Source organism: Rattus norvegicus, chromosome 10 (assembly GCF_021556685.1).
Source record: "Rattus norvegicus strain SHRSP/BbbUtx chromosome 10, alternate assembly SHRSP_T2T, whole genome shotgun sequence".
Classification (NCBI taxonomy): domain Eukaryota; kingdom Metazoa; phylum Chordata; class Mammalia; order Rodentia; family Muridae; genus Rattus; species Rattus norvegicus.
Window position 1 is genome coordinate 44,655,001 of NC_141543.1, and position 22,075 is coordinate 44,677,075.

Genomic DNA, 22,075 nt, shown 5'->3' on the forward strand with positions numbered 1-22,075 from the left:
CTGTTTCTCACCTTAAAGAACTAGTATGTTTAGACATAGTGTTCTAATCATGAGCTTATATAACGTATCTTGCTAATGTGGTAATAACTGATAACTTAGAAATGAATTGTTCTATTTCGTAAAATTGAGTGCTTATTCCTAAAGAATAAGGCAAAAAAAAAAGTGAATGTGAATTAATTATGTAAACATATTCAGTGTTCCAAAGTATTTGTAAAATAGTAATTGGTTAAAAAAAAAACAAAAAAAAAAAAACCACTTGTCATTTTAAAGCAAACACTGACAAAATCTTGAGTGGTTGAAAATAGTCTATAGCAATGTAGTTTTATTGTTGATAATAGCTTTTTACAATGTTTGAAGCTATCTTTTCTGTTTTAGAAAATGCTTAGATGGTCGATTTTAAATATTTCAAGATTTCTTTGTGATACTTAGGCACACTGGAGACTTCACAGGAAGGTCTTTGTTTCAGAGGTTCGCTGTTGATGGTGACTAAGGAGAAAGTAGTTGATAGCACTGTGTTGTACTGTTTATTCAGCCTAGCTCATCGCATCTTCCCTGAGTGCTCTTGTAGGAGGGATATGTAAATCATTTGGCAACAGTGGCTGTGACATAAAGAGGTGGAAAGGAGCCTAGCTATGCAATTTGTGTTTTTATCTTCACATACAAAGAATGTGGCTGCTTCAGTGCAGACGCCACCTGTGGGCTCCCAGCACTGCTGACAGTAATAGTCACACTACTAGAATTGAAAACTGCATGTGGAAGGGAATTGGATAAGACCAGATAAAACTGAACAAAACTAAGAATGGGGTGTAGGAGTTGTTTTTAAAGAAAAGACACACACAAAGTAACAGAAAAATATGAGAATTCTGTGATGAGTGCTTTCCTGTGTAAATTATTTATAAGTATACATGTCTCCCTCCTGTCTCCCTCATCTTTTACATTATTATTAAGATTTAACTCTTTTTTTAAATCCATTATACTAGATACTAATTTTAATACTTGCTATATTGGATTTTCAAGTTTGTTTTACTCTTTTAACTTTCATTTAATGATTCTTTTTTTTTCTTTTTTTTTTTCTTTTTTTTTTTTTTCCGGAGCTGGGGATCGAACCCAGGGCCTTGCGCTTTCTAGGCAAGCGCTCTACCACTGAGCTAAATCCCCAACCCCTAATGATTCTTTTTATTATTTAGTTGTATATAAAATAAGCTCCCAGTCCTTTCTCTATGGCCCTTGAAGTTTAATACACGATCTTCTGTCCATACGAGAAGTTTGCACTGAGGGTCATGTTTTCACTTAGTTGTATGTTTAGTTAGTTTATATATCCATGAAAATTCGCCAAGCATCAAAATGTTTTGTTTTCCTTTCTTAGTACTCTTGAGGACTCTTTCAAGCCACAGAGCCTTGTTTGTCTTTATTTGTAAGAAGAAGGGGGGAGGGTGTTACATTTTTGGCATAGGCTCTTACTACAAAACCCTGCCAAGTCTTGAACTAGCTTTGTAGAGATCTGCCTGTCTCTGCCTCCCAAGAATTGGGATTCAAGGTGTGTACTGCTAGTAGAGATTGTTTTTGACAAAATTGCAGCTCCTCTCACTTTTGTCCACCTGTTATGTCCTTAAACATTCATTCAGTTTGATGTTTCTAACTCACTAATTTATTGTTTCTTTGTAACCAATGCTAGACATGTTTTAAAATTTTTAATTCATTAATTATTTATTTTATGTAATATGAGTACACTGTAGTTGTCTTCAGACACAAACAGATCCCATTGCAGACGGTTGTGAGCACCATGTGGTTGCTGGGAATTGAACTCAGGACCTCTGGAAAATGGGTCAGTGCTCTTAACCGCGGAGCCATCTCTCCAGCCCATGTTTTAAATTTTTAAATGTACCCATTTGTGTTACATGTTTCTTAAACCTCATAAGTGAAGCTCACAGTTATTTGTTTTAGTAATGGTTTTTATTTTATAGTCGTGATTATTCTTCTCCCTGTATTCGGATCGTTGGTTTCCAGGGAGCTTCACACAAGAGACTGTTAGCTGGGTGCTCCTTTCACTGTTGGACAAGACAGTTTGATTGAGGTGTCATCTCACTGTGTTGAAGAAGCCATTGGGCTTTGGCTTCTTTATTCTTCTTTGTGCAGTTCACAGCCATGAGCCAATGAAAACAATTAATAAAGCTTTGTCATATCTGACCAGTCATACCTGGCCTTTACCTTACTTCACGTCTCTAAATTTTACTTTTTAGAAAATGAGTAGAAATTGAGGCCACTGAGATACTTAGAACACATATTCCTTAGGGTCAGGTTTGTGTCTGGGGACTGCTCTTGAGATCTTAGAATCAATCTCTCCATCTCTGTCTCTCTCTCTGTCTCTCTCTGTCTCTCTCCCTCCCCCCCCCCCCTCTCTCTCTCTCTCTCTCTCACTGTCAGCTGTTGGTTATGCGACTACTCTGTACTAAAGGGCCCTTGTAATTTTGGTGGCTTGGAGAATGCCTCCACCATCTTAAACCCCAAGTTGGGCTCATCTCTTTGACTTTATTTTCATCTTAAATGTTTCTAGAGTAATTTTAAAAACCCAAAATCTCTATCACTTTCCCACTTAAAAATTTTCAGAGGTTCACTTTTAAGACAGGAGTTGTAAACACTAAGGAATGTCCTATCTGAGGTTTGGGCTATGATTCGTGGGAGAAAGGGCTGTACTGGTATGCACAACGCCTTGGGTCCTATCTCCAGCACTGCAGAAAGAAAAGGATCCTACTGTTCTTCTCTGTACCCTTGCCTGGGCTGTGCTGGTCTTCTATGGTTTCTGAATGCATCATAAGTCTCTGGGATCAATGCCACTTAACAGAAATATAGTGTGAAAACTAGGTTAAATTAATCTTAATCATTATTAAATGAGAGTCTATCCAAAATATCATTTCACTGTGTAATAATAATTAGTAGTGAAGTATTTTACCTTTTGTGCTAAATGTTAGAAATTTAATATCATCAATATCATTTTACCATTAGAGTATATCATGGCAGGCCTAAGCACATATGTAACTAGATTCACTATTTTGTGTATTACATTTCTAGGTCTTTGTTATCGTTATCTGATATGCTTATCAAAAATATTGATTATCCTAATGATGTACCTCAAACATCACTCTCAAAATTACATCTTGAGATTTAATAATTTCTTAATCTCCTGTACCCCAAGACTTGAATTTGGTCATGCCTAGCATTGGGTATACAGTAGAAATCCCTACTGGCCGGTCACTCTTGAAGTAGGGCATAGAACTACCCTGTAATATTACTCTGGCTGTGTTACCTATGTTTGTGCTGATTCAGATTGATATCCCTCCCCATCTGCTAAGCTGCAGGTATTCTTCACGGTTATGTCTTTGACTAACACTAGTTGCCCTATGAAAGTATTTCAAACATGGAATTGTTGACTATATCAGATTATTCCAAAGCAAACATAAATTTCTTACACTGGTAAGATGTCAATATCGTATTTGGGAAAATAAATTTGCAGAACCGTATGTAAAAATAGATTTCTGTATTGAGGAACTTCTTGTGCTATCAAGAGTTAAAGGACATAAAGAATATCACCATTTTCCAGTTTGTTCAACCATAGAATGAACCATTTTATTTAATTTTCAGTATTCATGAATTGTGTTTCCTAAAATAGTATAGAGCTTTGGAGAGTTGATGCTATGTGGAACACAGACTTGAGCTATCCCGTGGGGCCTCAGCACTGCTGATAGCAGTGGTGGCACTACTAAAATTGAAAACCGCATGTGGAAGGGAGTTGGGTGAGACTAGATAAAACTGAACTTTAGAGTTTCATTTTTTCAGTAATCACAAAATACTGAGCAGCAGTGTTAAGGCGCTGGTGGCAGTCATTCATTTATTCTACAGATATTTAATGAACAGACTGTGCAGGGCAGACATCACTACACCAGGCTTTTGTTTGATGGGTAAAGAGGAAATATTGTAAAATGCCAAGAACCAGAAATTCTACATGAAAAAAAAAATTCTAAATGAATATAGTAAAAATACAGAAATACTCTATTCCCTGTAAGCTTCTTACATAAGCTTTAATTATTTTGATGCTGTATTATCTTGTAGCACTTTCAACTCTTTTTTTTTTTTGACTTGTATGTTAACATTTATTTATGGCTTGTATGTTAACATTTATTTGCAACACTACTATAAATATTGTGTGAATTAGTTATTCCCATAAGACATTATAATAAAAACCCATTTTGAAATCTGCTAATCTTGTTATCATTGTAAAAAAGCAGAATGTGGAGGACTTAGGATTAGATCACTCCTCAGTCAGTGTCTTAGTCACTGGTCTATTGCTGTGAAGAGACATCGTGACTAAGGTAACTATTGTACAAGTAATCATTTAATTGAGGCCTTGTCAGAAGTTTGGTCCACGATCATCACGACAGGGAGCATAGCAGCAGGCAGGCACACCCTGGGGCAGGCTGAGAGCTTCGTCACAAGTTCAATCCTAAGGACCCACATAGAAATCAAAACTCTAGAATGTGTATCCTTATGTTAGCAATCCTTACTAAAGGTGACAGGTTAAAGAATATGTCCCACATTGCATGTATATGTGTACAAAATATGTTTACATATGTTACACATTCAGTTTTAGCATAAAAGGTTTTCAAATTATTTACAGAAGAAATAAAGAATCAAGTATGGCGGATCTTGTAATACTGACACTCAAGAGACTCAAACAGAATTTGGATGCCAGCTTGTGCAGCATACAAAGATTCTGCTTTTATGAAACAAATATTTTCTCCATAAGGAATAAGTTCATCTATATATTTCAAATTAGCTAAAATTCATTTTGAGTCACCAGTCCTAGACTTTCTTTTTTTAGAAAACAACAATATTGCTTTTCTACTTCTAAATCTTTCCCTATAAACCAAGATGTTTATATCCCAGGGGGCGCGCGCGCGCGGACACACACACACACACACACACACACACACACACACACACACACACGTAATTCTTATATTTTAAACATTTGCGGCACCTTTTATATTCATCCTGAAGCTTGCTTTTTAGTTAAAAAATTTGAGAGATGGGGTTGGGGATTTAGCTCAGTGGTAGAGCGCTTGCTAAGGCCCTGGGTTCGGTCCCCAGCTCTGAAAAAAAGAAAAGAGAAAAAAAAAATTTGAGAGATACATTGAGGTTTAAATGTACAAATCTACCTCAGACCTTTAAATTCTGAATAATACAGTTGGACCTTAGCATCTATGAGCACTGTCCACATGTATTCAACCAACCATGGAGCAAAAATACATTAAACAAATGGCACTGAATTTGTTTTCCCCCTAGCTTTCATTTCTAAACAACTTTGCATGCCATTAACAGCATTATGTTGTGTTAGGTCTTGTAAAAGAGGTTAGAAGGATAGCTTAATGATCAAGTGCACTTACACTCTTGCAGAGGATGCAAGTCGGTTCCCAGCACCCACATTGTGTCTCACATAACATTCATAGCTCTAATTCCAGAGGACCCGAGACTCTGTTCTGTTACATATAGTACACATAACATGAATGCAGGCAAAACAGACACGCATGTGAAATGTTTAAAAATACATAGGAAATGTGAATGGGTTATATGCAGACTCAACCATTTCCCCCATTTTGGAGGAGACTAGAGCAGTTGTCAATTCTAGTATTTGCAGGGTTGGTCCAGGAATCAGTCTACCATGGGTACTGAGAAGCAAGTCCATTCCAAAATAGGCAGATAATGATTACTCTCATTCTGGCTGTTAATCTCCTCCTCCTCATGCTCTAGCTTGTTCTGTCTTTACCTGTGTCTAGCTTGTTCTCTCTCTGCAACCTGTCTATAGCTGTCCCAGCAAAACTGCCTATTCCTTCCCCCTCTTTCTTTTCTGTGATGCTCTCAAGTAGACTCTTTTTCCTGTCCTCTTGAGAATTGGGCATAGCTTATCTGTCAGATCTTTCTCTGATTTGTCACTCTGTCTGCCACTCAATTAGACCTCAATTTTAAACTTCCTTCTACAAACTAACTTTACTTTTATTTTTTGGATTAAATATGTGTACTAAGGGCATGTCCGTAGTCTAGCCAGAGGAATTAATATAGGTGTATGCCAAGTGCCAAGTCACACCACAACTAGAAACAGGTATTTTCAGTAAATAGCATAATTTCGGGGTTCACAGTGGGATCAGGTAGCCACAACATTGGGGTTTCTTCCATACACCAAGCAAGAAATCACTCCATACTGTGGATCCTTTGGGCGTCTCCTAACTGACACTATCCACCTGCAGATAGCACAGATTGCAGGCTGAAGTTTGAGGTCCCAGGACTGTGTCATGCCTTGTAAGCCCCAGATTATTTTACCCTTTTCTCTGCCCAATCAACTATAAATCAGGGTTCTCAGATCCCACTGTTAGAGTTTACTTGCTTTGCCTCAGTAGCTCACAGAACTCAAAGACATAGTTTCTTTTTTAGTTAAGGATATTACAAAGGCCACAGCTTGAGAGATGCCTAGGCCAAGGAACCTGGAACTTCTCTGACTTCCCCTGACAGCCTCCTGGGTCTTCACTGTGATCAGTTCTATAGAAACTTTTTAAAATCACATGATTTTTGGGGTTTGGCTTGGTTTTTTACTAGCTAGTTCTCTGCCTAGCTGTGAGTTGTTCTGGAACTCACTTTGTAACCAGGCTGGCCTCAGACTCAGAGATCCACCTGCCTCTGCCTCCTGAGTGCTGGGATTAAAGGCGTGAATGGGCCACTGCAGCTGACACTGCTTGGGTTTTTATAGAGACAGGATTTCATGGGCCTGATTAAAGTTGGGACTACTACATAAAAATAAAATTGTGCAGAAAAAGTCAGATTTACTTCTCAAAGACTGGAAAGGGAGACCTAGCGAAGGTCTTTCAAGATTTTTAAGTATTCTGTCCTCAAGAATAGGGAGCAGAATTCCTTGTGGGAGTCTTACTATCTAGTATCAGACAGGGTATCAGAGAATTTATAGCCAGCTTCAAGGTAAAAAGATAAGGGAAGATTAATTTTGTAACCTGCCTTGTGGAAGGGAAAATCCTGGTTTCTATGGCCTGCCTCTGGGAGGGAACTATAAACCAAGAAACACGGGTAAAAGCCAAAATGAGTATTTCATAGGCTATCATATAAATACTTGCTTCTTAGCCTTTTTTTTTTCCTGGAGGAAAATAAGTGTTTTTCTGGCCTCAGGCAGGATTTAATAGTCAGTTCTAGCTGTATCTTCTATCTTAACCTAATGACTCCATGATTAGATAAATGGTAAAGCCAAACAACAAAGGAGTCCAGATATCTGAGCCTTTAGGCAGTTTCCCTCAAAAGGTTGTCTGTACCTGTGAGACCTTAAGTTTATTCAGTCAGCAACAGCCTTTATGCTTCTGTAATGTTTGTATTCAAGACATCTTGCTTCCTGAATGTAACTTTGGCAATAGTCTTTATAAGCACATGATCTTCAGCAGACCAGGTAAGTCCAGATGTAGAATATACTTGACAGAGTCTGACAGACAAGACATTCTGCAGAGCTTACTGGATTAGATGGTCATGAAGAAAAGGAATAAAAATTTTCTGTTTTGATTCTTACAAAGTAAACAGAAACTTCAGCTTAATGTCATGAAACAGCTACTTCATTTGGTCTCATTCTCGGTTCAGAAAATCTATGTAAAGGCATATGAATGTATTTGCTATGGTTCACAAATGAACTTCCTAAGGAGCATGCGAGTGTTAACTGCAGTCGCTGTATCTTCACATCTAGTCTCTTAAAGAAGAGGTTCAGGAAATTTTTATATATAGTCTTCACATCCTCCCTGTGTCTTCATTTTTGTGTCATCACGTGTTTTCCTAGCATAAAATACAGCATCTTGGGATGCTAACATCAAGTCACCCGAAGCCATGTTCCACTGCTTATTTGAATATGAAACTACGCACACTGCTCAGTTGTGCTGCCTCAGTCCCTCATTAGTAGAGTAAGAAGAGTGAAAATCACTGCTTTTCAGGGGTTGGTAGAGCTTAAAGATTTCTCAGTACACTGTATTACCAGGCTTAGTCTGCAGCTCTTTGACTTTGATTGGTTACATAACTGTCATAGGTGACACCTCCTTGATCTGTCTTCCTTTGTGTGGGAATCAGGTGTGGGTGTGTTATGTAGTGGATGTTTAGCGGGTACAGGAGGGTACCATTCGAGAACATGGAGGCCAGAGCCAAATATCCAATATATTCCTTTTTTCTGCCTTACTCTGTTGAAATAGGGTCTCTTACTGAACCCTACCTGGCTGTTTTGGATAGGCTAGCTGACTAGCCAGTTAGCTCTAAGGACTGCCTATCTCTGCCTCTCTTGATCTTTCTGTCTCCACCTCCTGTGTACTAGGATGACAGGTGTGTGCCACCACACCCATCTAAATGATGACTTTAATCCCCATCCCTTCCTAATATGTAGCATTTATTTGGTCTTGTTTCGAATGTGATAGTATTGATTTATGGGTTGTAGAGACTTTATTTTATAGTTCCCCAATACGTGATCATTTATATTTTTGTTACGTATTTCTGCCTTTGCACATTACTGAATGTTCTCTGTATAATTTTAATTGTTTTTTTTTAGCCTTGTATGATTCTTACAAATATTTGATGTCTATCTTAAAGAATGCATGTTCTATAATTTTTGGATTATGCTCTCTGTGTGCACACTGTAGGTGACATTTTTTAACTATGTTCACATCTTTATGTTTTTGTTAGTGAGAGATTTGCACTGACATTTCACAACATGAGTGTGGCTTCATCTCCCATTGTTATTTTCACTTTTAACTTTCTTTTATTGAAAAATAATTATGTTTGTGATGAGGTTTTGATACATACCCATACTGTGAAATGACCAGGGCTAGTTATAAAATATTTAATATTTATATTTCATATAAAATATTTCTTCACGGCTAGAACATTTAAAATCTAGTCTTAGTTTTTGGAACTCTATAATACATTTTTTACAATGATTGTTACTTGTGCTGTGTAATTTGTGACTAAAATTCATTCATTTCTTATAACTGAAACTTTCTACAGTCTCCCAGCTCCCAACCTCTAGTACCCACCATTTTATTCTTTGCTTCTGTGAATTTTAACATTTTGGTTCCCATAGAAGTTAGATCATACATTAGTCCTTCTATTTCTGGTTCATTTTTCCTTGCACATTTTGATGCTGTATTGTGTGTTGTTTTCTTTCAGCAATGTTTGTCTGAATTACTTAACCCATCAGCAGAAGTTCATGGTATAATTAGTCTGTAATTTCTGTAGTCTGAATTCGTAAGATAGTGGAACTTAAACTTGATCATTTTCTCTTTAAAATAAATATAGAATACATTGCGTGTATGCAACTCAGAAACTTATTTCAAATTTTAGGTTTACTTAATGGTCCTGAATCGCAAATTAAAGAGAAATTATATGGAGTGATATTGAATGATCTTATCTCTTCCTTAGAACATTAACTGCTTTGTAGCATATCGAATTATTTCTTGTCTTAACTTCCATAATATTGCTTATGAGATACCTGTTTTATTTCACAGTATGAGATACATCATATAGTCTGCATCCTTGATAAGACTAGTCATATATTAGAGATAAAGTGGTAGAGCCATTTGCTTTTTATTTTTAATTGCATCCTATTTATTTGCGTGTGCACTTGGACATGCTATGATGAGCATGTGAAGATGAAGGATAACTTGTAGGAATTGGTTCTCTCTATTCCTTGGGTCCTGAAGCCATTTTGGTTTATCATGCTTGTAGACAATCACCTTTACCCACTGAGCCATTTTGCCTTGTCTTTTCTATTCTTCTTGTAACTCTGCACTTACCAGAGGCATTCATTGTATAATTGTGATCATTAATCCAGCAACTAACTACATAGTGCAACATTAAGAACAACGGTTGTGGGGCTGGGGATTTAGCTCAATGGTAGAGCGCTTACCTAGGAAGCGCAAGGCCCTGGGTTCGGTCCCCAGCTCCGAAAAAAAGAACCAAAAAAAAAAAAAAAAAGAACAACGGTTGTAACATTTTAAAATCTTGTATAGTCATTTCGTTAACCTTGTCTTACTGCCCACAGGTGCTCACCTGTCATCGGAAACATTACTGTTAATTTTACTTAGACACACTACCAGTGTGTATGTATTTGTGTATTTACTATTCTTGACATGTAAAGCTATTTTTTGTTTTTAAAATTATATTATGTCAAGAACTCTGTAATAAGCAAAGTTTGGGATTCAGAATAACTCCAGTTCTTTTCTCCTTCAGCTTCCAGCAGATCTTACCAAGATGCACCTCACGGACAACCCTCATCCACAGGTCACTCATGTGACTTCTAGTCAGTCTGGCTGTAGCATTGCCAGTGACTCTGGGAGCAGCAGTTTATCCGATATCTATCAGGTAATCATTAGGCTGGGTACTGTGCATATGGACTTTTTGAGTCTGCAAAATACCCTCTGCTTATCCTCTACATCAAACAACCTTTCACAGGAGTCTCCTATGACCCTCAGAAAACAGATAGTTACAGTAAGATTCATAACAGTAGCAAGGGTACAGTTATGAAGTAGCAATGGGAATTTTATGGTTGGGGTTCAACACAACATGAGGAACTGTAGTAAAGGGTCGCAGCATTAGGAAGGTTGAGAACCACTGCTCTAGAAGATCATGTATCTTTTAATTTAACTGAAACTCAAGTATAAGATTTTTAGCAAAGTATGCTTAATATGTTATCTCATTCGTCAGCCTGATTATTTCTTTTATCCAGTTGAATCCATATGATATAGAATGCTTGCCTTAGTTAAGGGAAAGGTTTGTAGAGTTTTGTTTTTGTGAAACAGAATGTTGCCCTGTAACGTAGGCTAACTTGAAATTTTCAGTCTCCTTACCTCAGCCTTCTGAGAACTCATGCCTGGGTTTAAAGCAGGTTTCTGAAACAATGGCTTATACTTGTGAAAAGACTGCTTTTTCATTTTTTTAATTATAGAAGTTGTCTATAAGTAAAATTAATGAAGAAAAGTAGGATTGCTTTTGCATTGCTAAACTTTGCAAGTTTTCTCCCATGTAACTTTAGTGAAATAGAAAGTTAAATAGGGAGTGTACTTACAGACTACTCTATCTTTAAAGCCGAACAGAAAATTCCAAGCTAAGTAAGGTTTTTTTTTTTTCTTTCTTCCCTCAGCAATTCTTATAATAAAAAGAGGGTTCTGGGAATCATAATAGACTGAGAGGATCTTTGCACATCCTACTAGATTGAATTCAAATTTGGCTTCAGCCAGTGCTAATTTGTTAGATCCTTATGGTAGCGTATGATAACGTCCTAGTGTAGGATGTCTAGGGTAGTTTTCTAGATGTAAAGCCTCCTGACCTGAAGCCCAGGAGTGGTAGATAACTAGAGATGCAATATCAATGGTTGGTTTACTTACGAATTCAGATACGTTTTGTGTTTTGGGACTGACTAGTAGACCTTTCATGTGAGCTGCATATCTAATTTTAAGTTTTTCAGTAGTCATCTACAAGGAAACATAAATTCAACTTTGGTGATATATTTTATTTAATATAGTATATTTAAATATTATTTTGACATTTAAGTAATGTTTTAATGTTGTACTGAGTTTTGTTGCATACTTTTTTCATACTTAGTTTAGATTTACAGCCCATCTCATACTTTACTCTGTGTGTGTGTGTGTGATACAATGTAGTAAAAAGCAAAATTATAGTCATTTTTCAGAAGGAAATATTTACATTGAGTTTTTACTGAGTTGCTTCCCAGATTCAAGTATTTTAAGAAACTGTGATTGGAGAATTTGTAGGCAGATACAAAATCTAAAAAAAAGCTTGCAGTGTTAAGTCTCTGTACAGCTTTCTTAACAAAAAGATGCAGTGACCATCTCTGACTTCCTGTTTGTCTCTTCTACAATATTTATATCCAAAGAACTGATCCTTTCTCTTCTCTTCTGTAGAAATACTCTAAGGAATTTAACAAAGAAAGTCAAACTAATACAGTAACTCTTAGTTACTTACTCCATTTCTTTAGTAATTGGTGGGGTTAATTAGTATATTTTGCCTCTCAAACAGAAGTACATTGTAGAAGAACCATGGGTGTTGTTGCATCTAAAACTCAGTTGGAGCGGTGGTTTCTCTGCTTCTGTGTTGTTTCACAAAGGAATACTGAGAAAGACTGATTCTAAAACAGTCAAATGGAGTGTTGTAGCTGTACATTCTCTCAGAATCATTGGGAATGTATGCCTTGTTAAGAGAAGACAGTAAGCAACAATGTGGTACTGACACTCCGTTGGCACCTAATTTCACTGGGATAGTCTCTTTCTAAGATAGATATGGTTGGCTTTTTTAGGCAAGAAGCAAAGCCCCAATAGTTGTAACAGAAAGAATGCAGGGGTAGTGAACATATCTTTATTTATTCATTCAAGTCAGCGCTTGGCTGTGTACTCAAGGATAGGCTGTGTAAAACTGGTATCTCGTCAAAGATGCTGGAAGAGTGTCTGGGATCCCGCACTGATTGTAGCTTCTTCAGGTCGCTTGCCTACTTAGTGTTAGGTAGAAGTCTTGTATTGCAAGGTAATGTCCCTCTATGTGACTACCCTGTTTGCAGACTTCCATGCAATCTGCAGTTTGTGTTACCTTTTAACTGTTTTCTTTATAATTCATCAAAATATAGATAGACATCTTGCTGGTTAACCTGCATGCTACAGAATATTGAAGAAAACATAATTCAGTTCCATGCCATCAGTTCAGCTTCCTATATCACTAATCGTGTGCATTTGTTTCATGGTCATTAGTGAATTTGTTCACATATAGCACAATTTACCCTTTTTAATATGAGAAGTGAGTCTAAAAGCATTTTAGGCTTGTTTGTAGTCATTTCCTCTCCTGATCCCTGTCCTTACAAAAACCAATCTCTGTTCTACTTTTACTGTTTTACATCTCCAAAATGTTGTGTTAAATAGAATCTCTACAACTAGAAGGAAGTATGTATTGAAATTTATTAATTACCCAGTAAGACCGTGGTAAGTTTTAGTGAATTTACAGAGTAAACAAGTAAAAAAAGATATAAACATTTAAATTCTAGCAACAACAGCTAAAGCTAAAGAAAATTGTGGTAATAGTAAACCCAAATGTAGACGTGTGAGGTACGGGTCTCTTAGGAGAGGCCAATTAAGGTAGAAATTGTCAGACCCTTAGTTGCAGCTAACTTGTAAGGCAATTGCCTAAAAATAAACATTTTATTGTGACAAAAGCAACTTGGGGGGAAGGATATATTTGCTCACAGTTCCAGTTTCGCAGCTCACTGTGGGAAAGTCAGTGCGGCAGGAACTTGAAACGGCTAGTCAGATTTCATCTACAGTCAAGAGCAAAGAGCAGTGAGGTAGCAGGTGCACGCGTGTGCTCGGCTTCCTTTCTCTACCCTTACACAGTCTAGAGTTCTCTGCTTCTCCTCAGCAGAATCAAGATGGTCTCTGTAGACATTCTCACAGGTCAAATTGATACAGATAGTCCCTCATCGAAACTCTTCCCATATGATTCTAGATTATCAAATTGATACTGATAGTCCCTCATCGAAACTCTTCCCGTATGATTCTAGATTATCAAATTGATACAGATAGTCCCTCATCGAAACTCTTCCTGTATGATTCTAGATTATGTAAAGTTGATGATTAGGGCTGGAGAGATGGCTCAGCAGTTAAGAGCACCCGACTGCTCTCCCAGAGGTCCTGAGTTCAATTCCCAGCAACCACATGGTGGCTCCCAACCATCAGTAATGGGATCTGATGCCCTCTTCTGGTGCGTCTGAAGACAGCTACAGTGTACTTATATATAATAAATGAATAAATCTTTTTTTAAAAGAAAGAATACATTTTAAAAGTTGATGATTTATGCACATGACGTCCCATAAGACAAAGAAAAACATGCCAGCAAAGATAAAATAGAAAGGGATTCTTATATTTTATGCCTTAAATGGAATAAACTTAAATGATAATTTTAAAATGTGTAGGGAACACTTAAAGGAATATCTACTAAAAGATAAACTAGAACAGAATAATAAAGTAGACCTCAAAAAATTGTAAGATTTTAACCAGAAGTTAAAAACAAGTTTAAAAATGGTGTGTGTGTGTGTGTGTGTGTGTGTGTGTGTGTGTGTGTGTGTGTGTGTGTGTGAAAGAACTTATGGAATAAAACAGAAGAAAGGTTAAGCATTAGTACTGGACCCAGGGCTACCTTCAGAGGAATACTTGTTAAAGCTATGAATATACTTTTTTGTCAGACATGAATATTGCTGATAACTGAACCAACAGCTGTAAAATTGTATGGTTGTAAGTATTCCAGCTTTTGACATATTTTAAGTGTGAAGACTTGGCATTTAACTATAAAGCAAAGTCTTGTGAAATGATGCAAATATTTCACTTTGGGGAGCTGGGTTTAGTACTATGCTAGAAGCACCATGTAGCCAGGTATGAGGCTATATTCTTAGGCACTACCGCCTTTTGAATTTTTTTTATTTTGGTTTAAAAATAAAAGCCTTTGTGGTAAACCAGAAATTTACCACTATTTAAAAAGAAGATTACAAGCGCTTGCCTAGGAAGCGCAAGGCCCTGGGTTCAGTCCCCAGCTCCGAAAAAAAGAACCAAAAAAAAAAGAAGATTACAAGTAAGGTTCCAATGTAAATGTCTTTATCAGATTATCTTAAATTTTAGCTCTAAGTATGCATTAAGATGGCAGAATATTCTTAGAGTTTCTACCTATCTTCCAAGAATGTTCAAGAGAATATGAAGTGCTTCTTTTTCTAGATCCTTCTTTCTATTAACTTTAGTCTTATCTAACAGCTGGACAATTGAAAGGAAAAGCTCTTGAACAAAACCATTTGTCCTTTTAAAATTTTTTGATTTTGTTTAAAAAACAAAATGTGTCCTTGTGTATGGTTGTACACTTGAGTGTAGTGTTCCTGGAAGCCAGAAATGGGCATTAGATCCTCTTGATCTTGCCTTACTGGTTGCTCCAAGCAATTTAGGTGCTGGGAACCAAATTCATGCCCTCTAGAAGAGCAATATGTGCTCTTAACTACAGTGCAGTCTCTAGGCATTTGTCTTAACTCACTCGTACGTAATCCAAGGCACGAGCCATTCATTCCCCCATCTGTGTGGGAAAGAAACAGACTTCAAAAAATGCCTTAACTTTCAACCCCAGTGTCCATGTTACCAGACTTTGTACCATATCTCCATTAGAGCTGCTTTTTTTTTCTTTCCCAATTAGCTTTGTTCTGCTAAATGTTCTTTAGCCACCTGTCTTTAAATTTTCTGTTAAGAATATCATCTGTTCAATAGGAGTGTCACTCAGTGGTAGTTGTTACTTAAAAATATACATTTGCAGAAAGGAGCTGGCACAAAATTTTCCTTCAGGAAGGGGCTTTATCAGGAGAGAAGGATTCCCACCCCCGTGACCGTGAGCTGTAGAGGAGGCATTATCAAGCCTTAAAGTAAGAGAACATTTAAACAAAAAACATCAGGCCATAGGAAGCATGGTAGAGCCTACAGGGAAGTAGAGGACTTTTCTTCAGATTCTGAGAAAAGCTGTAATTGGAGTTATAACTACCCTGCTCTATAGCATGACTGGGTTCCGGAAAGTGAGGAGGGATGTGAGGGAACCTTCACTTCAAATCCAGAGAGAACAGTGGGGCAGGGGAGCTTGGGGGAGGCTGGTTCTTTCAACAGGGTAGACAAGCTTCGCATTGAAGCTTAAGGGCAGGCACTAGCTAGGACACAAGCTTGGCTCGTGCTGGAAGATGTAGAGGAGCTGCTCAGCATGCTGTCTTACCAGGTCTGATCAGGACTGAGCTGCCCTGAGCTTTGACTTCATTTCTGGAAGAGAAAGGCAGCCAGAGAATTTGTGATCTAGCAGTAGAGCGCTTGCCTAGTGTGTACAAGGGCCTGGGGCTTGATCTTTGGTGTTAATCCTAAGAAAAATACAAATGTAAAAAAACACCATCTTATGTCCTTGTCAACTACCCACATACAATGCCATTTAATTTAAACTCCTACTTAAAACAAATTGCAAGAATATGAAGGCTTAAAAAGTACTCTATTAATGAAATATCAGTGCTTCACTCTTATCAAACTATAAATTCCAAGCCTTTCACTTCCCACTACCATCTGCCATCTGGTTCTGTATTCCATTCTTTCTCTACAGCATGCTAGAGTCTGCTTCAGAGCAGAACACGTGCTAGTCCTTCAGCATGCTTGCTTTTCCTTAGCTGTCTTTTTGGTGTTTTGTGTTTAATGGTATCTTGTAAGGGTGGTGTTTTGTATTATCAGAAGAAATGTATGCAGGTGGGACTCTGTTTTACTAATCTTGTTTCTTTTGCTGAGTCAAGCACTGTTTGGGCACTTAGAAGTAATCTGGAAAAAAATTCAAGTTGAATTATATTTGAAAGTAAATACCAGTATTGGTGGAAGAAAATTGTGCGAACTATCTCTGCTGATCAAAATGTAACTGTAAGGCAGAGGAGAGAAACAGTCAGGGCCATCCCGGGCTGCAGAAATGTGGAAGACTGCATTGCACAGAATTCTTGTCTGATCGAGAAAACAAAGATGAATTTAAAAAAACTGAATGGTCCCTGAGAAGGGAACCTGGACACGATTGTGCCGGAAGGAAAGGCATTGGAAACATGAGGGTCTGGCTTCACACTTAAACCTCAGTTTAAAAATGTGGTTTTTATAAGTTGCTTATAACCTGTGGCACCTTTTACTGTAGTTTCATGTTTAGCTGCAAACAGGAAAAGGATGTTCTCTGATGGTTTATTTGGTGAAGACCAACTCATCACAGAGTCAGTTTGTACTCACCACATTAGACAAAGTACATGTGACAGGAAAGGAAAACCAAAAGAGGTTTAATCCTTGTCCTACTAGACTCCTGTGCTTAACCCATTTATCATCATCTTGTTGATGATCTGTGCCTGGGGGTGCTTGGTTCAGTTTGCTAACTATCCTACAAAAATAAGTCTCCTACCATCTCTTAATATTGTCATTCTAGTCCCTCGATTCTGTTTCTTTTAATCGACCATTGTCCATGTCTTGTTGAGTCTTCTATTTACGCTCTTCACCATGCCATCCACCAGTCTTACCCTGGGCTGGTCTAGATCTCAGGGATTCAGTCTTTCGTGTGTTGGGATTGCAGACATGAGCCACAACACACAGTTAAATTTATTCATCTATTCATTTTACAGTTATGAAAACCTTAATGAGAGTCCTTATTTTTGCTTTCTAAGTACATGGTGGTTACAAAATAGGATACCTTCTCTGAGATACTATCATAGTCCATTCAAGCTTCTATTTAAAAAACAAAAGCCGTGCCCTGGATAGCTCACAAACAGTAGAAAGTCATGCTCGTGGGTTAGAGGCTGGATATTCCAAGTTAAGGTGATGGCAAACTTGCCATCCTGTAAAAGACTTTCTGATCTGTAGGTGGCACCATCCAGCTATTTCCTCATACAGAAGAAGGGTTTGATGAACCCTTCTGGCCTCTTATATTAGGGTACTACCCAATTATGAGTATTCTAATAACTGAGTTTTTAGCTGCCCAAAGGCTCCACCTTCCAATACCATCTTCTTGAAGTTAAGATTTCTTTCTATCAAGAATTTTTAGGGTGTTGGAGAGATGGCTCCACGTAAGAGCACTTGTGGTTTTGGTTCCTAGCTCCCATATAGCAGTTCACAACCATCTATAACCCCAGTGCCAGGGAATTAGGTTCCCTTTTCTGGCCTCTCTGGGCACCAAACACACATGAAGTTCACTTACAATACATGCAGCCAAAACATTCATGCACATATAATAAAAATACGGGCTGGAGAGATGACTCAGTGGTTAAGAGCACTGGCTGCTCTTGCAGAAATCCTGAGTTCAATTTCTAGCACCTGCTGGTAGCTTACAGCCATTTGTAATAGTATATGGTTCCCTCTTCAGGTGTGCATGAAGACAGAGCATTCATATTCATAAATAAATAAATCTTTTTTTTAAAGTTTTAGGATCTGGGGGTATGCCTTGGCTAAAGGGGCCTTGGGTGGCCCTGTATTTGATGCCTAGCACTGTTGAAAATGGAGGAGATATGTTAGTAGAGTGCTTGCTATTGGGTTCGAGCTTAGCACTTTATAAACTCAGTACAAGAGCATATACCTATAATCCTAAATGGCAGCAAGTAGATCAGGAGTTTAAGGGCATCTTGGTTACAGGTCTGAAGTCGAGGCCCATCTGGGCCACGAGAAACCTTGTCTCATAAAGGAAAAGAGAAGATAATGGTCCAGACCATAGCAGCAGACTGTTACAAGCCACTTTTCTAGTCTTTAAGACTAGGAGCTCAAGTTGTACATTCAATCTAGATTATTAACTACTTAAAAACAAATAGGAATCCAAAGGCACTATAAAATTGTGCATAAAGCAAGACTGAATTGTTATCTGAGCCCTAATGTAAATTAACAAAGGCTAGAAGATTAATATGCTGGCCCACAGAAACAGTAAAAGCAGTTCTGATTGGGGGGGAGGGGGTTGCAGATAGGGCTCTCTTTCCTGCCTGTCTCCAAGGTCATCCTGTGTACTGTGGTTTGCCTGTTTTCCCTCCATTCTTCTCTGAAATTCTGTTGCTGGCATTCTGTGTCCAGTATGCTGTATTTCTGTTGCTTCATTGCTCTTTTTGGTTCTACTTCTCTTACTCAAAAGTTCTCCTTTCCATTTCCCTTCCTCTGCTCTTCCAGTTTATTTTTAGCTTTGTTCCTATTTTTAACTCTTTGAAACTTTCATTGATGGTCACACACATACATATATAAATGTCCCAATGAGCCCACTTAGTGCTACCCATATATACAAGGTTGTGCAATTATCTGCTGCAGCACAAGGAACCTGCCAGCATCTACCCCTCATAGAAAAGACTCTTTTCCACCACTTCTTATAGATCCTCAGCTACAAGTGGGACCTTGGGAGTAACTCTATTCTAGAATGAGTTTTTTTTAATACTGATTTAATTTTATTCAAAGTACTTTCTAAATAACAATGCACATTATGTTGGATGTTTTAACTTCCTTGATCTTATATGGGTAACCACAGTTGCTTATGAGTTCATGAGTGCAACATCCTATATACAGACTAAGTATTTCAGAGTACTTTTCCCCATCCTCAGGCTCCTGAGTTCCTTCCACCTTCTCCTCTCTGAATCATTGGGCTCAGGAAAAGAGAATAAATAACTATGAAAGGGGCCAGAAAACATGTACCGTCTCAAATGAAGCTGTCATAATCTCCACTACTACTCATTTTTGATTGCTGATATTTTTTATTATAGAATCCCAGTGCTCAAATCACCATTTTCTATAACTTTTAATATTCATGCTTTTTCATTTACAGTATGCATCAGGAGCATACTATTAAAAAATATTCTAATCAGTTTTTACTTTTGAAAAAAAATCTTCATCTTCTGTGAATGGTAGTTTTTGAAACATCCTAATTCCTATGATATCTAGCATTGATAAGTTTCTAAACTTGTGGTTGAAACTTCTTTCTGTAGGCTACAGAGAGTGAAGTAGGAGATGTAGATTTAACCCGTCTTCCTGAAGGACCTGTTGATTCTGAGGATGAAGAGGAAGAGGAGGAGGAAGAGATTGATCGAACAGATCCACTGCAGGGTCGAGATCTTGTCCGGGAATGTCTTGAAAAGGAACCTGCAGACAAAACTGATGATGATGTTGGTAAGAAATAAATACATTTGAGGCCAACCAGAGCTCCACAGAAAATCCTGTCTTTTAAGAAAGGGGAGAGGAGGGGAGGAGAAGAGAGGAAAGGAAAGGGAAAAGGGGGGGAGGGGGGAAAAGGGAAAGAGAAAAGAAGAAATAATTGTGTTCACATAAACATTTTTACCCTTATGTACAAAATAAGCTGTTGCCACATAACATATTGTACCAAAACATAACTTCTTAAAACAACATACATTTATTAGTTCATAGTCTTTGTTGGTCAAGAAATCAGGAACAACTTAGCTAGATAATGTTAGCTTACAATCTTAGTCAGGGTTTACACAGACTCCAGTCACTTGCGCCTTCGCTGGAGTGTGTGAAAATCTTAGATCCAAGATGCCTATTCATGAGACTTCTGGCCCCAGACCTCAGTTTTATGTCATGGAGTCTTCTTTGTACCTGCTTCTTTACCTTAACAACATGGCAGGCGATCTCTAGTGTGGATCTAGTAATTCACAGTGAGTAAGGTAGATAGATGCCCCCAATGTCTTCTATGACTATCATTTCTTCTGCCATAACCATTACACCATGCAAACTTGAGAGTGTGTTTGTGAAAGACTATACTTGGACATTGGTATCAAAATGTCAGATCATTGAGAGCCATTTTGAGACTTGCTGTGAGTGTTTATAAAATAAAGATGTTGGTTTCATTTTACTGATTTGTATCTTCATGTTCATAAGACATTTAAAGCTCACTAGAGTAGTACCTCAAGTCTATGAAATAATTTTTAAATCAATTTCAAATATATTTCAAGTACCCTCATTTGTGCACCCTCGTTAATGTTACCCTCATTAAAACTATAGATAAAGCTTTTTGTATATTTCTCAATTTGTTACAGTTAATATATTTTTAAATGAAAAGTTGAATCTAAAGATGGTGATGCATCGTTAAGGAACTAAGTTTACTTAGTGTCAGTTACATATTGCTGTTGTTTATTTAAGATTTTATCTTAAATTTTTTATCATATTGCTGTTCATATTAGAAGTCAATGTTAAGTGAAAATTATAACTTTTATTAGCAATGATATATTTAAACATTGCCATTATAAAGATAGAATATTGTTAAATAACCTTGTGCTTAGACTTGTGCTGTAAACATCCACACAGACACTCTACCTTTCATGAATTCCAGTTACCTATGAGTGTATTATCTTCTTTGTGTGGCCAGTTCTATCGAAGCTTGTTTATCTCATTTTGGATGTTTGTGCATATGTTTCCGTTATTTTTATCTTTATTTCTTGATGTCAGAAAATAGCCTCAGAAACCCATAAACATTTAGTAAAAATAATAAATTTTTGGTAAAAGAAGTTAACTAATTAGTTGGTTTAACAAATCTTGAGCTATACATCACGTTAGTTATCCTTAATTTACTGACTGACATTACCAGTAGAATTATGAAAAAGAAAATTTTAGCCTAAAAGGAATAAACAGAAGGGTTTGTGCAAATCTATCAAATCAAAGTACAGCACTACTAAATTGCACCACTGCAAGTGACATCTTGAACTAAGCACATCAAATAGATGTTACAGCTTTGTCTGAACCTTTGTGGGTTCCTGGTTGAATGATGTTTCTCAGTATGCTTGTGTTGGTATGTGAGGGTAAATACGCATACAGTTTATAATGTGTGTGTGCACACATATAGCCTACTAAATTAACTGGGTTTTTTTTAATTATTTTTATGTGATAGCTATTTTGCCTGCATGTATGTCTGTGCATCATGTGTGTGCAGTGCTGTGGAGGTCAGACATGGGTATCAGATCCTGAGTTAACAAGTTGACTGTTGAATTACAAAATGTGCTGTATGTTAAAGTAGCATCATTGGTCTTTTTCTTATAGAGCAGTTACTTGAGTTCATGCACCAGCTACCTGCCTTTGCGAACATGACCATGTCTGTAAGGAGAGAGCTCTGCTCTGTCATGATTTTTGAAGTAGTAGAGCAGGCTGGGGCTGTTATTCTTGAAGATGGGCAAGAGGTAAGTCAGCAAATTAAGTGTTAAATTAACTTCTCTAAGCTTGTATAAATTCAAGCTTTTGAGTTTAAATTCTTTTGAGTAAATCCTGAGTGGGGTAGTTAATCTTTGAAGAGACAAGTTGTGTTGTTATTGCTTTACTATCTAAATCGTTTTCCTAGCAGTAGACTTTATGCAGAGTAGATAATCAATAATTCAACCGTTTTTAATAACTAAAATTAATAAATCTCTAAAGAATTTTTGATTGTTGTTGTGGGTGGGTGTGTATATTTAAAACTTAGT

The 22,075-nt window shown here is 37.3% G+C and overlaps 1 protein-coding gene across 14 annotated transcripts in view; it reads left to right on the forward strand.

The window, feature by feature from the left end:
- Rapgef6 (Rap guanine nucleotide exchange factor 6) overlaps positions 1-22,075 on the forward strand; it is a 449,393-nt gene that overhangs the window by 69,305 nt on the left and 358,013 nt on the right. For all 14 annotated transcript variants that reach the window (XR_015630532.1, XR_015630530.1, XR_015630531.1 and 11 more), the window contains 3 exon segments: positions 10,306-10,437; positions 19,598-19,778; positions 21,660-21,796. Coding sequence is in view for 9 of the 14 variants with exons in the window: in XM_087571700.1 (XP_087427826.1) it covers positions 10,306-10,437; positions 19,598-19,778; positions 21,660-21,796 (450 nt within the window). In the remaining 5 variants the exon portion in view is untranslated.